We start from the raw sequence: 19842 nt of genomic DNA, 5'->3' as shown, positions 1-19842 counted from the left end.
ATCAAAACAGCAGGCAGCTGTAGGACAGGCTGTTCTCAAAACTCTTTTTCAGACCGCTGCAGCTGGCACTGGTAGCCGCCGCTAATAGAGGGCACTGCTATGTATTCTATGCACAGATATGAATTCAGCAGCCCACATGCCTCGAACTGATTATGCTACTTACCAGTATGCATCTGTTCTTGGCATGTAGGGCTGCTGACATTCATATCGCCCTGCCTCCTCCCCGGCGCCTGTAGCAGCTGCAGCTCTCAGAATTACTGTAAGCATGGTCATCACTTTCTGTATCTACTCCATCACTGCCACAATGGCGAAAAACAATCTGAGGATGCAGAGGATGCCCATGCGCACTGTGGCCCACTGACGGGCCCTGCGGACACGTCTCAGGATCCGATCGGCTCTGACCATAGCGCCACAAGGTCCCACGCTGCTGGCTCCGGCCCCAGTGCCGCCCTCTTCCTCCGGCGCCTCAGTGGGTACCATTTGTCGTCCAACACCCCCCCCCCCCCCCCCCCCCCCCGGTTCTCGGACACTTTTGTCTCTACCAGGGATCGCACTGGGACACGGCGCAGGTTCGGCCCCGTCTGGCAACGTTTGTTCCTTCCCCAGTCCCTGCCCTGCCACCACAGCCTGTCTCGCATGAGGTGGAGGTTGACTGGGAGGGGGTCCGAGGACCCTCTTGCTCGTCAGTGTGACTCCAAGCAGGACTGGGCGGACGAGTTAGAGGAGGCTGGCTGCCTTGATCTCTCATCTGACCCGGGGTTTGTCTCTCCTCCGCCTACCGTGGAGGAGGGCGCCTCGTACACAATGGTCCTTTGTCGGGCCGCTGAGGTTCTCCACCTTGATCTCCTTATGGTGGCCCTAAAGACTTATCTCCTCACTGAGGTGCTCCAGGTGGTGTCCACTTCGTCGAAGCTCCTGCTGCCATATGACGCCCTCCCGGACGTCTTGCTGGGCACTTGGTCGCGACCTGCCACGGGGGGCCCGGTTGATAAGAATGTCGCCAGGCGTCATCGCCCGGCACCGGGTTACCTTGCCTTTCTGACCACTCATCCTACACCCGATAGCCTGGTCATCCAAGCTTCAATGTCCAAGAGTGCCTTTCCCACGGCTCCGCCGGGTAAGGACTCTAAGAAGCTGGAGAAGTTCGGCAAGCAAATTATTATTTTTTTTTTTCAGCCAGCTTAGGGCTGCGCTCGGTGAACACCGCTTGCCTCTTGGGTCGCTATTCCCACACTTTGTGGGATGCCGTTGCACAGGTGTTGCCTCGGTGTCCTGAAGAGGCCCAAGCTGTGCTGTCTCAAGCTGTTGCCGAGGGTAAGGATGCGGCTAAGTTCGCCATTTGGTGTGGTTTGGACACCCGTACTCACTAGGTAGAGCCATTTCTACTGCTGTGGTGCTTCGTCGCCACGCCTGGTTGAAGTCTACCGGGTTCTTTCCAGATAAAAGCTCCCTCATGGAGATGCCCTTTGATGGCACCTGTCTGTTTGGCGATAAGGCCGACAGTACGCTGGAGCGTTTTAAGGACTCGCGAGCTACGGCTAAGTCCTTGGGTCTTTCCACGAAAAGCCCAGCCCCTCCTGGTTTTCGTTCCTTTCGTGGCCAAGGCAGGGGCGCCCAGGCACGTTCCTTCTGCAAGCCTGTACAGAACCAGCCTCCGCGCGGACACTGCTTCCGCAGGGGTGGTTCTGGGAATCAGCATGGGGGTCAGTCCACCTCTGCCCCCACTGCTTCTACCTCCAAACCTTCCTAATACGGTTTTTGAGCCCCATCTTGGACCTCCGGAACGTCAATTGCTTCCTCCGGAAGGAGAAGTTTAAGATGTTGACTGTGGCTCAGGTCTTGGCTGCCCTCGACCCTAGCGACTAGATGGTAGCGTTGGACTTGTGTGAGAAAGTGGCTCCTGTATATACTGTTGCTTAATTGGTACAGGGTGTACAGAGTCCGCAGACCCCAAGGGTTTAACAGAGGTTAAAGTTGGATATAACCTTACTCTCTAAAGTGGTAGCCTGGTCGAGCAGTAAGGCAGTATCCGAGGACAGTGTAAAGCATTTGTTGTACACACTCAGTCAGCAAATAGTTCCACACACTCAATGACTGAACTCTAGGCCAATGGTTTGTATATAAAAAATATATGCTTGTTTTATTTTAGAACCAACACTTGGAATTAAAATATACTTTCTCGACAGGAGATATTTCATAAAAATACTTTTGTATATGCAATTGACTTTTTAGTAAACAGTTACAAATAGTTGCAGTAGGCAACTCTATTTCTAAACACAATACATTGAGCTCAATGATAAATTCAAGTTATATGCAACAGATTACTTTGTAGATTACTTTTGTAATTCCAGGCTTGGATCCTAGATCCAGTCCTGGGTCAGTTCTCCGAATCAGCTGTTAAAAGTCGACTTTGGTACTATAATGATTTTTAACTAATATTTAGCTATTTCAAAAGTGAGCACTTAAAAAATATTTCAGAGCAAATAATCAATGATTCCCTATGGAAGGAAATGTAGGTTACAGGTACAGTAGGTTATCGTTACTTTTGTAATCCAGTACTGGGTGTCTAGACTCAGTACTGGGACATTTATCCAAAACAGGTAAGTAATTACGTTTTCAGATGTTATACGATTTTTGAGGAATATTTAGAAATTGCAGAAATCAACACTTAGAAGAAATTTCACAGAAAAGCAGTCAATGGTTTCCTATGGAAGAAAAGGGAGTTAAAGGTAAGTATAGGTGTGGGTACTTTTCAGAGTCAGTGCTGGGCACCAAGATCCAGCACTGGGAGTTCACCTAAGAGCAGGTGAGTAAATTCGTTTTTGGTACTCGGCTGATTTTTGGTGAATATTTTGAGTTTTGAAAAGTTCACACTTAAAAGATTTTCCAAGAAAAAGCCAGTCAATGTTACCCTATGAGGAAAATGAAGTTAGCGGTTTAAGGGTAAGTATTCGACTGGCAGAGTTTAAGTTCTGGGCATAGACTCAGGGGTCCCCCAGTGTCAGGTAAGTTCAGTCAGTTCACCCTCCGCGGTTTCAGGACGGCCGGGTGCAGAGAGAGTTAGGCCCAATGTTATCCTATGAGGGATAGGGGGGGGCCTGGGTTGGTGGCTGCTGTCGGGCAAGCCACGCGGCTGTGGGAGCTGGGCTCCTGGTCAGTTACTCAGGGCAAGTGGGGAAGTAGGTTAGAGTAGAGTTTTCACTGCCAGGGCCACTCGGGCGGCTGGCTGCAGGGTGCTTTTGAGCCGTTGGGCGCTCTATTGATTTCCATGGGAAATCTCCGGTTTGGAAAAAGACTGCAGGCTCGGGGACGAGGACTCTTCGGGTGCCACCACCACTTCGAGGGGTAAGTTGGGTAGTTGGAGGATGGGTAGGTACCCCGGGATTGGGCACAGAGGGCCGTGGGGCGCCGGGTGCAGGGGTGCCTTTTGATGTCGGAAATCTTACCCTCTTGTTGATCGCGGTTGGGGTGGCACTCTGTTCTGAGGCTGCAAGCTTCTTCAGGATAGTCAAGGGGGGTCCTTGGGTGCCGGACTCTGGGTCACAGTCGCCGTGGGGTCGTCCTCGTGGGTTTAGTTCACTCCGGCACCGGCCAGGCTTGGTGGGTGCAGAGTGGGCTGGGATCGTGGTTCCGGGCTGCTGCCAGGGGTGAAAGGTAGGTTCTGAGTAGACCCTCTACTCATGGGAGTCCCAGTGGATTAGAGTTCAAAGGTAGCCAGGTCCTCCGGGGTTTCTGAGGTTGCTGGCCACAAGAGATGCCAGGGTTGGAGCAGGAGCAAGTCCGAGGTCGACAGGCCGGTAGGGCTGGGGCCAAAGCAGTTGGTGTCTCCCTCTCCTTTGCAGCTGCAGGGCAGGTCTTCTTTTCTTCTCGCTCTTCTTGTAGTTTCGGAATCTGGAATCTAGGGAAGGAAGGTTCAGGGTGCCCCTAAATACTAGATTTAGGGGCGTTACAGGTAGGTGAAGGCCAGGGACCAATGGGTCCTTGTCCTGGGGTGGGTACACCCCCTATCCTGCCCCTTTCCTGTGGGAGGGGGGCAGTAGCCTAATCCTGATAGGGTAGGGCCTCCCATCTTCAAGATGGCGAGAGCCCGGAGATGTGCTTCACCTCGCCTCCCCCACCTGAGGGGTGGGGTTGGCAGGATGGCACATCCCCTGTCCTTGTATGGGGTTTCCGGCCAAGCTTACTGCCAGAGTGGGGGGGGTTGCAGTGGCCTGGGGAAACTCCTAGAGGCGGCAGGCCTTTGAAGCTTCCCTTTGCTCATCCTGGGGGAGTAGATCTATCACCTCACCCAGGATGTGCATTGTTGCAGGCCCGGATGAGCAGGGGCTCTCCCACCCAGGGGTCCAGCAACGTGTCTGCTGTGTGGCAGCCTGGGCAGCCTCAGAGCAGACGTGGATTGTAGGTTAGTTGTAGGAGGGCATCTCTAAGATGCCCTCTGGGGTGCTTGGTACATTAAATCTCACACTGGCATCAGTGTGGGTTTAATGTGCTGAGAAGTTTGATACCAAACTTCCCAGTCTTTAGTGTTGCCATTATGGTGCTGTTGAGCTCGTGTTTGACGAGCTCTCAGCACCATGTACTCTTAAATGCCAGCACTGCACTTACAGTGCCCAGAAATGGACCCGGGTACTGTAGGGGCACAGGGCTCCTGCTCCTGTGCCCACACCATGGGCATAAGGCACCCAGCCAGAGGGGTGACTGACATATGCCTTGGCAGTGTGGGTGTTGGGCATGGCACACAGGGATGTGTGCCATGTCGACTCTTCATTTTGTCCTGCACCCAGACACTCAGCCTGCAAAGGCAGTGTGTGTGTGTAAGGGTACAGGGCCCCTAAGGGTGGCACAATGAGTGCTGCAGCCCTTGGGGGCCTTCCCTGGTCACAAGGCCCTGGGTACCTAGGGTACCATTTACTAGGGGCTGACATGTGGCCATGGTTTGCCAATTTGGAGTTTGTGTGTTTAAGGAAGGAACATAGGCCCTGGGCACCTGATTGGCAGGAGTCCAGGGTACACTCAGTCAAAGTACATTCAGCAATTTAGCAAAAAGTGGGGGCATACCATGCAAGAAAGAGGGCACTTTCTCACAACTTGCCAGACACATATTTTCACATCCGTGTCCTGCCGGCCCACCGCAGTTACCTGTGGTTCATGGTAGGCCAGGAGCATTTTCAGTTTGCTGTGCTCCCCTTTGGCCTTACCAGTGCCCCTCGGGTGTTCACGAAGGTGATGGCGGTGGTCGCAGTTCACCTGCTCATGTCAGGGGTGTCAGTCTTTCCTTACCTCGACAACTGTTTGCTAAAGGCGGGCTCGCCCTAGGCAGTCGTCAACCACCTTCAGACTATGGCTGACCTCCTGCATTTTCGGAGGTTCTCCAACGTGCCGAAGTTGCACCAGAGTCCCTCTCAGAAGCTCCCCTTTAACAGAGCGATTCTGGATTCAACGCTGTTTCGGGTTTATCCTCCCGAACTGCGAGTCCGGGATATTCAGGTTCTGATTCCGATCTTTCAGCCTCTATCCTGGGTTTCAGTCAGGATTACCCTCCGGCTTGTGGGCTTGATGGCCTCCTGCATCCTGCTAGTGCCACATGCCAGATGGCATATGTGGGCTCTACAGTGAGACCTGAAGTACCAGTGGGCGCAGCATGAAGGCTACCTGTCCGTTTGTGAGAAGATGGCCTGGTATATGATGTTCACTAGTTAAAGTGACCACCTTGTACCATGCCAAGCAACCCTTATGGTGTGGTTGTAAGTCAACCTTTGCGGACTAGCTGCCCTAGTGGTAGCGTAGGCTAAGCAGTCTTTGAGGCTAAACTCGTTAAAGCGTGTTAAGCAGGCTGTTTTACCAAATGTAACCCCCTTTTATACCAATGAAAGGACACCACACAGATATATATTCAAAATATATATGTATTTATTTCTCAAAGTAACCCCTAGACTCTTTATGAGCACAGGAGCACAAATTGTTAAACAAGACAACGTTATAATATACAGAAGTTGCACTTTATATGGATGGGCCCTGGTGGCCACTCAAACCATATACTAAAATAGTGGTATAAGTACCACGAACAGGAAAGGGAAAAGGCCTAGGGCCTCTAGAATCGCTGGGCCTACAAGGAGCTGACTTCAGTTAGTGACCAGGAGGTCCACGGGTTGCGTGTGCAGTGAGGAAAATCACACGCGTGCTCCCATAGGTTTTCAATGGGTGCGTAAAAGTTAAAAAGGTACTGCAGAAAGGGTCTTCTGGGTGGACTACGATCTCAAGATTCGAAACAGACACTAGAGATGATTCTCTACACTTGGGCACCGGAGTGCCAGCTTTACCTCACCCACAGGAAGCGGGTGCATAGGTCTCGAAGTGCGTCTGGTTTCTTCTATCGATTCAATGGAGCCTGATTACAAAGATGCTGCAGGCGGTCGGTCCAGAAGAGCTGCGTTGGATCCAAGAGTGGATCGGAGTTGTAGAAGACCTGAAAGCAGAGGGGACAGTGTTCACAGTCACTAGCCAGTGACCGGCGTGGCACCAGGTAGGTACCAGGCGATGTCGGGTGCAAACAGGTGGTGAAGTGTAGCTGGTCTCCGCAGCCACGTGGTCCCTGAAGGTCGACGACGTCCAGGAGTCTAGTCACGAGCTCTCCCACGCAGGCTCTCGCTGTCGGCGGTGTTGGCGACTCGAAAGAAGCAAACAAGCCTTGGCAAAGGCAGGAGTCGTGGAAGTTCAAGAAAGCTGATTGTTCTGACCAGCAAGGTCAGAGGGGCTGCTCTTTTGGAGAGCAGCTAGGGCCAGTCTGGAGCAACCAGACCAGCGTTGTTGATTTCAAAATAGGTCGCCAAAATGGCCACTAGCCAACGGGCCAGGGACCGGGCAGGCGCGTCGAGATGCAAAGTGCAGAGGGGCCCCACGCAGATCGTGGAGATGCTGGAGGGCTCACCTTTGGTGCAGATGCTGCTCGGGTGTTGGGCTTCTCAGGACCCAAAGCACAACTTGGAGGGAGCCTCTGTTGTTGCGCTTGCAGCTTGTCGTCGGTCTTCCAAGATGGCTGGCTCCACGTGTCTCGGTGCCTCCACGGGTTCCTTCCTTGCAGGGACTGTGGATCGGGCGGTGAGAGGTCTGGAGGTCCAGGTCTTGTCGGGCTCTGAACTCGGGCACCGGCAGGAGGCGGCGGCAAAGCAGACGTTCAATAGCTGGTTGGTGCTTGCGTTAGCAAGATGGTCACTCCCTGACCATAGGGGAGATTTCCTTCAGTCCTCTGTGCAGCGGAGCGTCGAAGTTCCCGTCTTCTTGTGGTTAAGTTGATTCCAGGATGTCTGAAGTCTTAGGACACAGCTCCTACCTTTAAGCCGATTCTAGGGGCCGGACTACCTGCTAGGTCCCTCCCTAAGGGTGGGACCAGGAAGGGGGGTGGTTACAGCTCAACTCGCTGCCACTGTTCAGAGCACCTCTGCCTCCATAAGCGTCCAGCAATTGGTAGAGCGGCCCAACCTATTCAGGGAAGTAAAGCGGGTCTCACCCAAGGAAACTGGCTTTGAATTTATTCCTAGAACTTCTTGTATGGAAAAAGGATGTGGAGTCCTATGCTCTATTTCCGAACTTATGATGCGGAGTGCAAGACTCTGACTTTGGCTTGTACTTTTGCGATTCTCAAACCGTCGACCTGCAAGTTGCTGAACTCCAGGTACGTGCCATACAGGATGTACTTACCTATCCAAATGAGATTATTTACAATAATGTAGTAAACTTACCCTTCAGCCTAGAAGCAGTACCCTGCACTTGGACCCTGGCCTCTCTGGTTTGGTTTATGGTACTGTCAAAGGTCCGCTGCGATCTGCGACTGGCCTAATTGGAGATTTGTTGAGGGAGTTTGTCTCTATCTGGCCCTGAACCTTAGGACCCTCTTTAATTGTGCGACATCTGTAAATTACCCCACATTCTCCTTGACACCTTTGGAAGTACCAGAATGTATTTTTCTCCAGACACTAAAATCAGTAAATGACATCCTACAGGCCTGATGCCCAATTTCCCCCTTTGTCTAATCACTTTCTTAGCATATGAAGCCATTCTGCCCAGACTGATATTTGTCATTTGTGTAATCTGCCACGCTCATCAAATACTAACTCCAGATTTCCATAGTTTGACTAGTATTTCAGGGGTCGGTAATGCCTGAATCAGTTTCATCGGCACAAGATGAGCTGCCCCTGAAGTTTAGTATTCGAAGTACATTTTTCTGTGTCCCCACGCCGCAGCTGAGTTCGTTTCCAACGGTGTCCTGTGCTTTTGCTGTGAAAGAACCACGACTGTTCTGAAGGTGAACTCCTAATGACCTAGAGGCATGGATTATGGCCGAGCTGAAGTTCATTAGCAGATGCATTGAACCCCGCCTAGTCTGCCGTGCCCTGCATGGTGCAGACTCTCCCGTTACTGATCACACACCTGTACAGAGGAGGCGGCGTCAATGACCCCGCGCAAGCATGTGCTGACACATGGAGGTCCGCAGTGTGGGCTACCTACCCCAAGAAAGAGGCGTGGGTGGTGCACTGCATAAGCTAGGTGAAAGGTATTTTCGTTCAATAAGGTCTGGGTGCGCAATCAGGGTGGTGTTATCCGTCCTAACACCATCAATGAACAGCTGAGTAGTGTCTTGCAGAGATCTGCAAGTACATCCCCTGGGTAGGCACTCCAATGGGTAATCAAACTAAGTTGATTCATGCAAAAGTGAATCCTTTTAAGATGCGTGTTTTTAAATGCTTTTATTCAGCAAATTAGTTCAATTCGATATTGTTTGGCATATCAAATGTTCATTTGTAATCCATACTACCAGATTGTATGAATCTTGATCTCCTATGCATTTCGGGCTGGGACGCCCTTGGTCACGGAGCATTCATAGATACCGGTGGCAAAGCGTGCCGTCCATCGCTTAGTCGAGGGGTACGCAGACCCCTCGACTAAGCGATGGACGGCACGCTTTGCCACCGGTATCTATGAATGCTCCGTGACCAAGGGCGTCCCAGCCCGAAATGCATAGGAGATCAAGATTCATAGATCTGGTAGTATGGATTACAAATGAACATTTGATATGCCAAACAATATCGAATTGAACTAATTTGCTGAATAAAAGCATTTAAAAACACGCATCTTAAAAGGATTCACTTTTGCATGAATCAACTTAGTTTGATTACCCATTGGAGTGCCTACCCAGGGGATGTACTTGCAGATCTCTGCAAGACACTACTCAGCTACCTACCCCAAGGGCATTCTGCAGGCAGGGAAAGGTTTAGGCTTCTTGAAGCCATGCACAGGTTGACTAGATCACTTGGGCCTGGTGCAGCAATGATTTTCTTGTTCACCTGACATTAAACTCGAAAAGCTAAACCTCAGTCCCTTTCTATTGAATTATATTCCGCCTTGTGTTCCGCAATGGAAAAGGTACGAGTTGGCCGACCTGACAAACTTTCTTTCTTCAGTCAATCTGCCCTTGAGGGGGGAGCACTGGTAGGACTGGTCAATTCCTTGGGATAGGCTACAGGTGAAAATGAAATGGCCTGCTGCACAGCTGGTGTGATGTATTTTTTGGGGGGGGGGCGCCTAAAAGTAAAAATGTGATACTTGTATAGCGCACTACTCGCCCGCAAGGGTCTCAAGGCGCTTGTACGAATACCGCTGTGGAACCCATCCTGGCTTTCCCTGTGAGGTGTCCACTCCTGAGCACCCCCAAGGTGGAGGCCAGGCATCCTTAGCGTTGTGGGGGCCGTTGTGGAGATTAAGCAAGCTATTGCCCAGAGTTGCAGAGTGGGACTCCATGAATGGAATAGGCACCGAGGCGAGAATTATCAGGTCCGTGGAATTTTTGAGCCCAAGACCCGCCGAGGCGGGGAATTGAACCCTGGTCCCGGGCTAGACCTCTGCATCCGGGTCTGCCGCTCTAATCAGTGAGCCACACTTCTCCAGTTAGGTTAAACAAGTAATGATTAGCAAAGTTGCAAAAACCATTTATTTGCTTGGCTGCTCCTGCAGTTCGTTTTTAATTGGTTGCAGTTTTATCTTGGTTTGTGATGACTCCTGCCATTTACTACAGCCATATACTTGCTTTTCTTTTACAGGTGGACGACCTCCAGAAAGTTGAAGGAATGTCCGCCAAGATGGTGTCTTCTTTCTTGAAGGTGAAGTGTACTGCATGCCTGAAACACAACACCGCTTGGGGTGGATTCAAAGATTCCCTTTTGTATATTTTTTCATACTATGACACTGTTATGTTAATTTAGATTTATTGAGCGCTTAATACCAAAGGTCTCTAAGCGCTGTCGAAGACTAGCGTAGAATCTTGGCAGTGCACTGATCATTAAGCCCAAGTTTCTAAAAACAAGATGGTTTTTAATTGCTTCCTGAAAGGAAGAAGGCGGTTTTCTGCACGGAGTTGGCTAGGTAGCTTGTTCCAAAGAGTAGGGATGACGGAGGAGAAGGCCCTCCCTCCTTTGGAAACGTAATTGAAACTAGGACAGGAAAGCAGACTCCCTGTGGAGGACCTGAGTAAGCGCCTTGGCACGTATTTTGTGAGTCGTTGTTTGATGTAAGTAGGGGCTTGGCCATAAATGGCTTTATGGGCGATGCACAGGCCCTTGAATTTAGCCCTTTGTTTCACAGGGAGCCAGTGAAGGCGTTGGAGAAGAGCCGAGGCTCGGGAGTGTCTTGGTAGTTTAAAAATGAGCCTGGCCGCATCGTTCATAACTATCTGAAGTCTTCTGACTAAGAAGTCAGGGAGTCCTATGTACAGGGAGTTGGCGTAGTCAAGACGAGCCAAGATGATGGCAGACACAATAGTTCTCATGGTAGAGAATGAGAGAATGGGGGATAGCCTCCTTAATAGTCGGAGAAGTCCCACACAGGTGCCAAAGACCGTGGAGACTTGGTTGGCCATGGTGAGTTTGTCATCTATTTTGATTCCCAGGCTTTTAACTACCGGGATCGGGACTGGACCATCACCCAGCTCCTGGGGCCAGTACAGGGAGTTCCACGGATTGTGGTCATCTGACATGGCCAAAACTTCGGTTTTGTCAGGGTTGATTTTAAGTGAGTTGGCCGACATCGTCGACCGTAAAGTGTAGAATCTCTTTTGCCCTGGATTGTGCTTGAGGAGAATTCTCAATATGGAGAATGAGCTGAGTGTCATCTGCATAATTGAAGATCTGGCATTCCATAGCCGATAGAGCCTTGATTAGAGGACTGAGGTAAATATTAAACAGAAGGGGTGAGAGTGCGGATCCTTGCGGGACTCCACAGGTAATCGGGCCTTTCTCCGAGACCCACTCACCCATCTGAATTCTTTGGGTGCGATCTGTCAGAAAAGAGGTGACCCATTGTAAGACAGATCCCTCAATTCCTCTAGAATGTAGTCTTTCCAGGAGAATGGCGTGGTTGACCGTGTCGAACGCTGCCGACAGGTCAAGAAGGACCAGCACACAAGGCTTCTTATTGTCGGCAATCAATCTGATGTCGTCGAGGACAGATAGCATCACCAATTCCGTGCTATGATGAGCACGGAAGCCGGCTTGCCTGTCCCCCAGGAGGTGGTGATCCTCAAGGAACCTGGAGAGATTTTGCAACACGTGCTGTTCGAGTAGTTTAGCGAGGAAGGGAAGATGGGGGGGGGGGTAGTTCTTCATATTAGATATGTCCGCACCTGATTTTTTCAGGAGGGGGATAATTCTGGCTTCCTTGAAACAGCTAGGAACATTTCCTAACCTTAGGGAGGCGTTAAGAAGGGCCAGGATGTTGTGCTCAATTTCTGGAAATGCAAGGTTAAAAATACTAGGCGGGCAGGGATCGGCTGGGGAGCCTGATTTTATCCTTTTGGCTAGGCCTCGGAGAGTCTCTATTCCAAGGGGTGAGAAAGAGGAAAGGGATTCAGCCGTAGTAACCTGCAAGGCATCCGCTGCTTTGGGTAAAGGTGTGCAGGGAGAGTTGCCAATCTCCATCAGAATATCCTGAATTTTTTTAGAGAAATATGTGAGGAAATTGTTACATAGTTCTTTGCTAGGCGGGGTGGTCTTTGATTGTTTTTGACTGAGTTCCTTCAGGATTCTGAACGTTTCTTTTTGTTTATTGGGAGCAGACAATATCCTGTTTTCATAGAAGACTGCCTTACTAAGCAGCAGCGCTTTTTTATATGAGGCTAGTTCTCCTTTATAATCTGCCAGGGCCTGAGGATTGTAGTTTTTCCGCCAGAGTAGTTCGTAATGGCGTAAAGTACGTTTGGAAGTTCTGAGTTCTTCCGTAAACCACGGGGCACCTTTACCTTTATTGCAGATTTTTATTTTATTTTCCGGGGCCACTATATTAATGACTGCACGGAGTCTGTCGGAAAAGGCAACGGCCCCACATTCTATGTCATCCGCACATAGTATATCAGCTGACACCCACTTAGTGGGAGGAAGATCGCGGAGGGCGCTTAGCAGCAGCGGGCCATCTATTTTAGACCAGATGCGCACGCGTTTCCAGTCCACAGTGGGTGGCATTATGTGTTTAGTAAGGGGGAGTGTCAGATGAATACAGGAGTGGTCCGACCAGGGACAAGGGGTGACTTCTTTACGTGTTAAAGAGGGGAAGGTGGACCAAACCAGGTCCAAAATGTGCCCCTGCACATGAGTGGGAGTTGTAATTAGTTGGGAGAGACCCAGGTCGGAAAAGGTCTCTTCTAGTAGGCGAGCCTGAGCCTCCCTGGGTTGTTCATCCCAGTGAAAGTTGAAGTCTCCCATTACTAGGAGGTGTTGGAAACATGAGCGGAGATTGGAGATAGATTCAATTAGGAGGTTAGTAGAGTTGGGGGGGCATTTCGGGGGGCGATAGAGCACAGAGATCGTGATACTTGAGGAGTGATGGCAGACCTTAATGGTCAGCAAGTCAGTTCCACCCAAAGTTTCACCTGATACTTTCTCTATCCTTAGGTGCTTTTTGAAAAGGAACGCTACCCCTCCTCCTCTTTTACCAGCAGGGCGGTTGTGCCAGATGGCATCATAGCCGTCTGGGAGCGCAGCCAGTATAGTAGGTCCAGATTCTTCGTCTAACCAGGTTTCGGACACGGCCAGGATATCTGGGGCATCATTTTGTATAAACGCAAAGATTTCAATGGCGTGCATTTGGAGAGAGCGTGTATTTACAGCCATAACTTTCAACAGTTGAGGCGTAACAGGGGAGGTCTGGGCCAGAGTAGGGCTGGGGTGAGCAGGCTTATCCTCCAATGGTATAAGGAGACCTTCTCTCATAAGAGCACTAGTAGTCTCCCTATTCAAGGGGCAGTGGTCCCGGTTAAGGGATCTTAATTCTAAGCTAGAGTAAGATAGTGTTTGGGCAGAGTTTTTGGCCCCTGGGCCCGTCCGGGCGTGGATGGGCACAGACGGGCTTGCCTTAGGCACGCCAGCGGCGCGCCCGCTGCGCGCGTCCGCTCCAGTGTGCTGAATAAATGCCCCCGTGACCCCTGGCTCCTCCCCGCCAATCAGCCCTGCTGTGCAGCAGCTGACACCCTCACGGTCACTAGACCACGTGAGCATGTGCGTGGGAGGAGAACAGGACCGGCCAGGTGAGGTAGAGATTGCAAGAGTGCACAATAATCACAATCAAATGTTAAAAGAGTAAAATCTGTAAAAACGATTAAAACTTCAGGAGCAAGGCTTAAAGCATTCAGACATGTACTGCCAGAACTAGCGCGTCTTCTTCTGACACTAGCTCTAATAGAATGCTAAAGCGGTCTATAGCTAGACCTAAAGATGTGCTGGCCTGTCCATTACACAAGGCCTCTCAGTGTTGGTGTAGTAGATGCCGTGGTTTGTCAGGAGTGGCATTCCCACGCCTCACTCAAACTTGTGCAAACACGTCACGTGAAACCCATTTCGCTTGATTGTAGGAACCTTAAATGTAGTCGATGCTGGAATCTGGTTTTAGGTAAACTGTATATTACTACTTTTCTCACCCTCCAACGTTCCTTTGTATTCGGCATTAATGGAGGCAAACAGTATAAATGCTTTATCACTTCTAAAATTGTGAACTGTAAAGTTTTTTTTTTAGTTAACTATTTTTCTCTTTCTTTTTGCAGGCTAACGTTCTCAGCAGCCTTGAATGCTGACCGCCGCCGCTGCCCCTGTAAATACATGAATTAGTTTGCAGCCCACTTTTGTACAGTTTCCAAAGCGTGTTGACTTCTGTTTGTCGGGAAAGAATGTTCCTCTTAACTTCCATTGGCTGACTTCAACCTGTGCCCAACTGCTTTTAGTCTTTTCTGCAGGGTGTGGAAATGGGAATGCATGGCGAAGTGTGCACGCTGCCCAACTAGCTCCGTTTTGGGGCAGTCCACTTTTAGCAGTGGCGTCTGGGCAGGATAGCAACGATAGCCATGCACAGCCGAACTTGGGTTAGCAGGGTTTTTTTTAACCAATTTGCACTAGCCCTCATTTTATTTCTTCAGATGCACAGTGCCTAACTGGCGGTCTGTGCCATCTCCCTGTTACTTTGCTTCATGGCTGTAGTCCTGGAATTTCTACAAGCCACTGTTAATATTCACTAAAATCTTAGCTTGCACAACTAATTCCATCACCAGTTTTGCGTATGCAGTAACGATGGATCGCATCTTGGTATTTGTGTACCAGTTCTTTCAATTCGATTTAGGTGTTTCTTGGTTCATTTTCAATCGTTTTAAAATATAGGACATATACAAAATATGCAAATGTAGGGTCCCATAGGTTACATCCCAAATTAAATTTGCATGTAAATGCTAATTTTTTGTTTGTTTAATGTTGGTCTTTTTCAGTATATAACTAGCCTGTTCCAAGTAGGAAACCGCGATCTTCGCTGCCAAAAGCAGTTCTGGAATACTCATAAAATGAACTCTAGAAAATCAAGGTGCCTTCTTGACCAATATATTGTTGCCTATATTTTATTTAACCCACCCAGATGGTCATCAAATTTCTTCCACCCATAGCTAGCCCTGGACCATAAGAATGTACTACCCTTTTTCCCGACATTTGACATAGCGTGACCTGGTTGTATCTATTTCTGTAAATATCTGTTGTATAGTATTTTATAACACTCAGGCTGAGCATTGATTACATTTCTAGGGTGTCATGGAATATCTGAATTGGGGGTATCATCCGTACATTACCACTGGACTATCCATGCTGATCAGAACCCAAGTTGTTGGAAATTTCAGACGGGGTTGGCTTCGATTATGAAATTCCCTGCGCATGCTTGGATATGCACTCAGTTCATTTATCTTTGTGTTGATCCTTTCGAATGTGAACTCTTGGGCCCTTAGTTTTGAGTGCACTTCTTGAAAAGATTTTCCATTTATTGTATGAGTGGTGTACAGTTTTTGTGTTATCTTTTACAGCAATGTGTGGATTTTTGGTTGCTCTTTGCTATTTAATAAACAATCCAAATTTTTTACCCAGCTCTAGTAATTGGTTTTATTTGCTGAAACTAGCATAATTATTTCTCTAATTAGAGACTCGAAGTTGAATTTAGCAGGCCATACTCCTACCTCATATTCATGCAACAGAACACACTGAGATGGCAATGTAGTATTTATAACTAGTCTTAGAATGAAACTTTTGGGTGTTGGGCCTGATTCAAAACAAGCAAACTTAAAAAAATTGTAAGTTTACTTTTGTGAAATCCAAAAACTGATTTAATGGTATGTGTACGACTTGGGAGGCTGCGGTCAGGGCAGAGAACGCCGCAAACAAAAAATGGGCATGTCCTACTGTGAGAAGTTGGCCTGATGTATGATGTCACTAGTTATAGTGTACACCTTATATCAGTCCAAATACCCTTATGGTGATTGGTTGTAAAGTCAACCTTATAGACCAGCTATCCTAGTGGTAGCATGGACAAGAGCAGTCTTAGGCTAAACTCTGAATGGCATGTGAAGCCAGCTGTGATACCATATATAATCCCTTGAATACCAAATGAAAGGACACCACAACAGATATATATATATATATATATATATATATATATATATATATATATATATAATAAAGTGTATTTATTCTAAGCAAACCCTCAGCACTCTTTATGAGATTAGAGGAAAGTACAACACAGTCTTATTTATGCATACAGTAAGTCACACAGGTAAGTAATACAGTTAGGCCCTAGGGGCCACGCAAACCATATACTAAGTAAGTGGTATAAGGACCACTGTCACGGAAATAGGATAGGCCTAGGGAATCGCTGGGGCTACACTACACTAGCAACAGTTAGGAAGTGGGAGGCCCACGGGATTCGTATGCAGAGTGGAAACACTCGCGCGTAATGCGTAAAAGTCACTAGCAATAGTACAGTTTAGAAATAGATAGATTTAGGACACTTCCGGAGTAGTTAGGAAGTTGAGACTTGAAACTTAGACACTAGGATAGTCACTATCCTGATAAGCACCGGAGTACCCAAGTTACCTAGCCCACAGGCCGCAGGTGCATAGGGGTGAAGTTGCGTCGGGTTTCGTCGTCGACTCCTATGGATGCCTGTAGAAAGATGCTGACAGGCAGTCAGTGAAGAGTGTCCGGTGAATCCCAAGGCTGGGATCAAGAAGAGAGGAGACCTGCAAGCAGAAGGGACAGAGTCCAGGTCACTAGCCAGTGACCACGTGGAACCAGGAAGGAACCAGACGATGTCGTGAAGATTTGCAGGTGAAGGTGAAGCTTGTCGCCGCAGCCAGGAGGACCAGGAAGCGTCGAGGACGACCAGGACCAGGAGGCGAGCTGTCCCACGAGGGCTCTTGGCGGCGTCGAAGTTGGACTAGGACTCACCAAGCCTTGGCAAGCGGAACCCACGAAGAACGGAGGACTTGCTTCTGGTGCAGACCAGGAAGGTCTGGGATGCTTCTTCTTTGCAGAGAAGCGGGAGCCAGTCTGGAGGAGCCAAACCAGCGCAGAAGATTTCAGGGTGCGTCGTCACAAAGGCCACTAGCCAGCGGGCAAGCAACCGGACAGACGCGGCAAGCAGGAAAATGCTGAAGGGCCCCACGCAGGACTCGTTGAGTGTGGGGGGCTGATCTTCGGTGCAGATGGTGCTTGGGGGTGGGGCTTCTCAATCCCCGGTGCACAACTTCGAGGGTGCCTCAGAAGCTGCGCTTGAAGATACTAGCCACTTTTCCCAGGTAGCCGGTCCCACGTCGCTCGTCGCCTCCACGGATCTCAGCTCTGCTGTGGATGTGGATCAGGGTCGGAGAGGTCTGGAAGTCAAGGCTCTGGTCGGGCTCTGCAGTCGGTTCCTCGTAGAACGTGGGCAAAGCAAAGGGTAGTCTCTTGATGGTGCCTGTTTGCACAGGGTAGCCACTCCTTGGCCACAAGGGAGATTCTTCAGTCTTCTTCTTTCATCGAATGTCGAAGGTCCAGAGTTTCTGTTCAAGATTGCAGGTTCAAGATAATCTAAAGTCTTGAGGCCCAACTCCCACTCTTATACTAATCTGGGGGGCTGGGATACCTGCTAGGTCACGCCTTATGGGTGGGACCTGGGAGGGGGTGGTTACACCCACTTCCCTTTGTCCAGTTTCGCGCCAGAGCTGGGGCTGGAGTGCCCCAGCACCGGTTTGAACTGGACTATGCAAGGAACACCTTGTGTGCCCCAGGCATGTCTCATTCCTTTCAGCCCACCCTGCCCCAATACACTAAAGGCTGTCTGGGGAGGTGCTAGCACCTTTCCAAGCAGGAAACCTATTGTCCAGGCCTCCCTGGCTGGGATCACTCCCAGCTGCAGGAGGTCAGACTTGTGTCGTGGCAGCAGCATCCATTTTGTGATGCTGAGGCTTTGGTCAGAGGCTAACAGTGAAGTATGATTTTAACATGTCTTTCCCTCTAGAAGGGGGGAATAATATCCTCATGTCCAGAAATGGCATGGGGGTATTATTCCACAGTGTTAGACACCTTACACGACCTGTTTCGATAAAGCCAAACCATAGTTACCATAACCGTCTAAGATTATAAGGCACTTTAAGAGTATATGGTAGGCTATATCATAGAACAGCTCTAAGGACATGGTTCCGAAAGCTGCAGCCAGGCTCAGCTCATGCTAGAGCACCATCTCACATGTTACCAAGCACTCTGCCTCCAGGATTGTTAAGGCCTGCCATAGGAGTGACTGATAGGTACACATGTGTCTATATATAAGGTAGATATAGATATACTACATCTAAGCAAGGGGTGATTACACGACCTTGCCCCAGCTGAGTGATCAGCCAGTTGTGTCTGATTGGAAGGCCAGACCAGGGGTGGCATAATACATGCTGCAGCCCCTGGGAGGCCTAGGGTACACCTATGCCCTGGGTACCTAGGGTACACTGTACAGGGTCCAATAAGGTGATCCTTACCAATTGTGTATGTACCTAGGGTACATGGAGTCCATTTTAAGGAGAGAGCAGGCAGCCTGAGACCCTGAATGGCAGGATCTCAGGCCAACTAAGTCGAAAAACCAGCTAGACACTAGGCAAAAAGTTGGGGGTAACCATAGTCAGATATCCACCTTCCTACACCTACCTTTTTATTTGCGCAGTTCTCCACTCCGAATGCGGAGCCCCCACAGTTGTAAACTTACTATTACATGGGAGTTTGAATTCCAAATCAAACGTAAACTCTCATAAGTGTAAGTTTACCTTTGTGAAGCAGGCCCACGGCCTTGTAACATGTTATCCCTGTGTCATGGACTGGAGCAGAGAACTTTGGGAGGTGCCTCGAGTGCTGGTTGCATGCTTGGTGGGCCCCCATGAGAAAGGTCTGCCCTTAATTTTGGAACCGGCAAGCGGGTCTGAATTGTTTATGCACTCTGGTAGTGCAGTCCTATTTGGGAGAGCAGTGCTCATTGTATTTCAAGTATTAACATTTGTGCTTTGTCCCTTACAGGGAAATTGTTTTGTGTTCCATTTATTGCTCCTTTTTACTGCTATTGCGGTTTGCCTGTGTCCCCTCAACTTGAGACCTTTCTAATTTGCTGCTGCTTCTATTTTCTGCATTGTCTGCTCTTTGTTAGTCATAAAATCTAGAATAACTGTGTCCCAGAACTCTGATATCCAAGGGGTGTGCAGAGTTCAGTATAATGAAATGCTGTAAATCTCCTCAAAGAAGGTTATCCCAGCAAAGCATTAATGTTTAGTCTGTGATGTATCCAAAAATTCTGTAGTAGGGGATCTCTGTGTATAGTCATAATCTAGGAATAGTCCCGCCCATGTGCGGGGACCCCGGAGCAATCAAAAATATCTCTTAAGCTGTCCTGCATTTGCAACCCTGCAAAGACACAGACAAAATAATACAGCCTAATAACAATATGACTGCACTGGCCAGCACTTCCTCTGAAGTGAACACAAAAGCCAAAATCAAGTTTAAATGTCATTTTTATTCACATCTGACATGTTCCTTTATTATCTCAGACTCCCTTCACCAAAATCCCTTTAAACAATAGAGAGGAAGGGGTGGACAGACAAGCCCTATAGGCTGTCATTATGTGTCTGCTAAAGGGATACCGTGCCTTTAAGGAACTCTCCAGAGACCCCCGGTATCCCAGGATGCACAGCCAAAGCAAGTTACTTTCAGTTTTTTTCCGGCTCCTGCTAGCAGGACCCAGGAGCATTGAGCTCTACCCTTTTGGGTGGTTTTTGTGACTAAAATTGGTTTTTTCTTGATAAGTTTGTTCATTCGACGTCTAGAGCCTTTCTCTGCTGCTTGGTGCAGTTTGACCCACTCTCTTTTCAGCAGCATGGCTTTATTTGATAAATGCCCTGAGTGTGGGAGGAAAATGGCCAAGACGGACCCACATGATGTCTGTATTCTCTGCTTACCGTCTTCACATGTCCCTGCTACATGTGACATCTGC

The 19842-nt window shown here is 49.0% G+C and overlaps 1 protein-coding gene across 2 annotated transcripts in view; it reads left to right on the top strand.

Moving 5' to 3' along the window:
* Positions 1–15430, top strand: part of KIF22 (kinesin family member 22) — a 572302-nt gene extending 556872 nt beyond the window's left edge. For both annotated transcript variants that reach the window (XM_085618807.1, XM_085618808.1), the window contains 2 exons: positions 10095–10154; positions 14081–15430. In XM_085618807.1, the coding sequence (XP_085474933.1) occupies positions 10095–10154; positions 14081–14110 (90 nt within the window). In that variant the 3' untranslated portion in view covers positions 14111–15430. The remainder of the gene's footprint in view (positions 1–10094; positions 10155–14080) is intronic.
* Positions 15431–19842: the final 4412 nt, after the last annotated feature.

The sequence above is a fragment of the Triturus cristatus genome, chromosome 7 (genome assembly GCF_964204655.1).
Source record: "Triturus cristatus chromosome 7, aTriCri1.1, whole genome shotgun sequence".
In the NCBI taxonomy this organism is placed as follows: domain Eukaryota; kingdom Metazoa; phylum Chordata; class Amphibia; order Caudata; family Salamandridae; genus Triturus; species Triturus cristatus.
The sequence above is the reverse complement of the archived record's forward strand: the minus strand, read 5'-3'. Positions and strand labels throughout refer to the sequence as shown.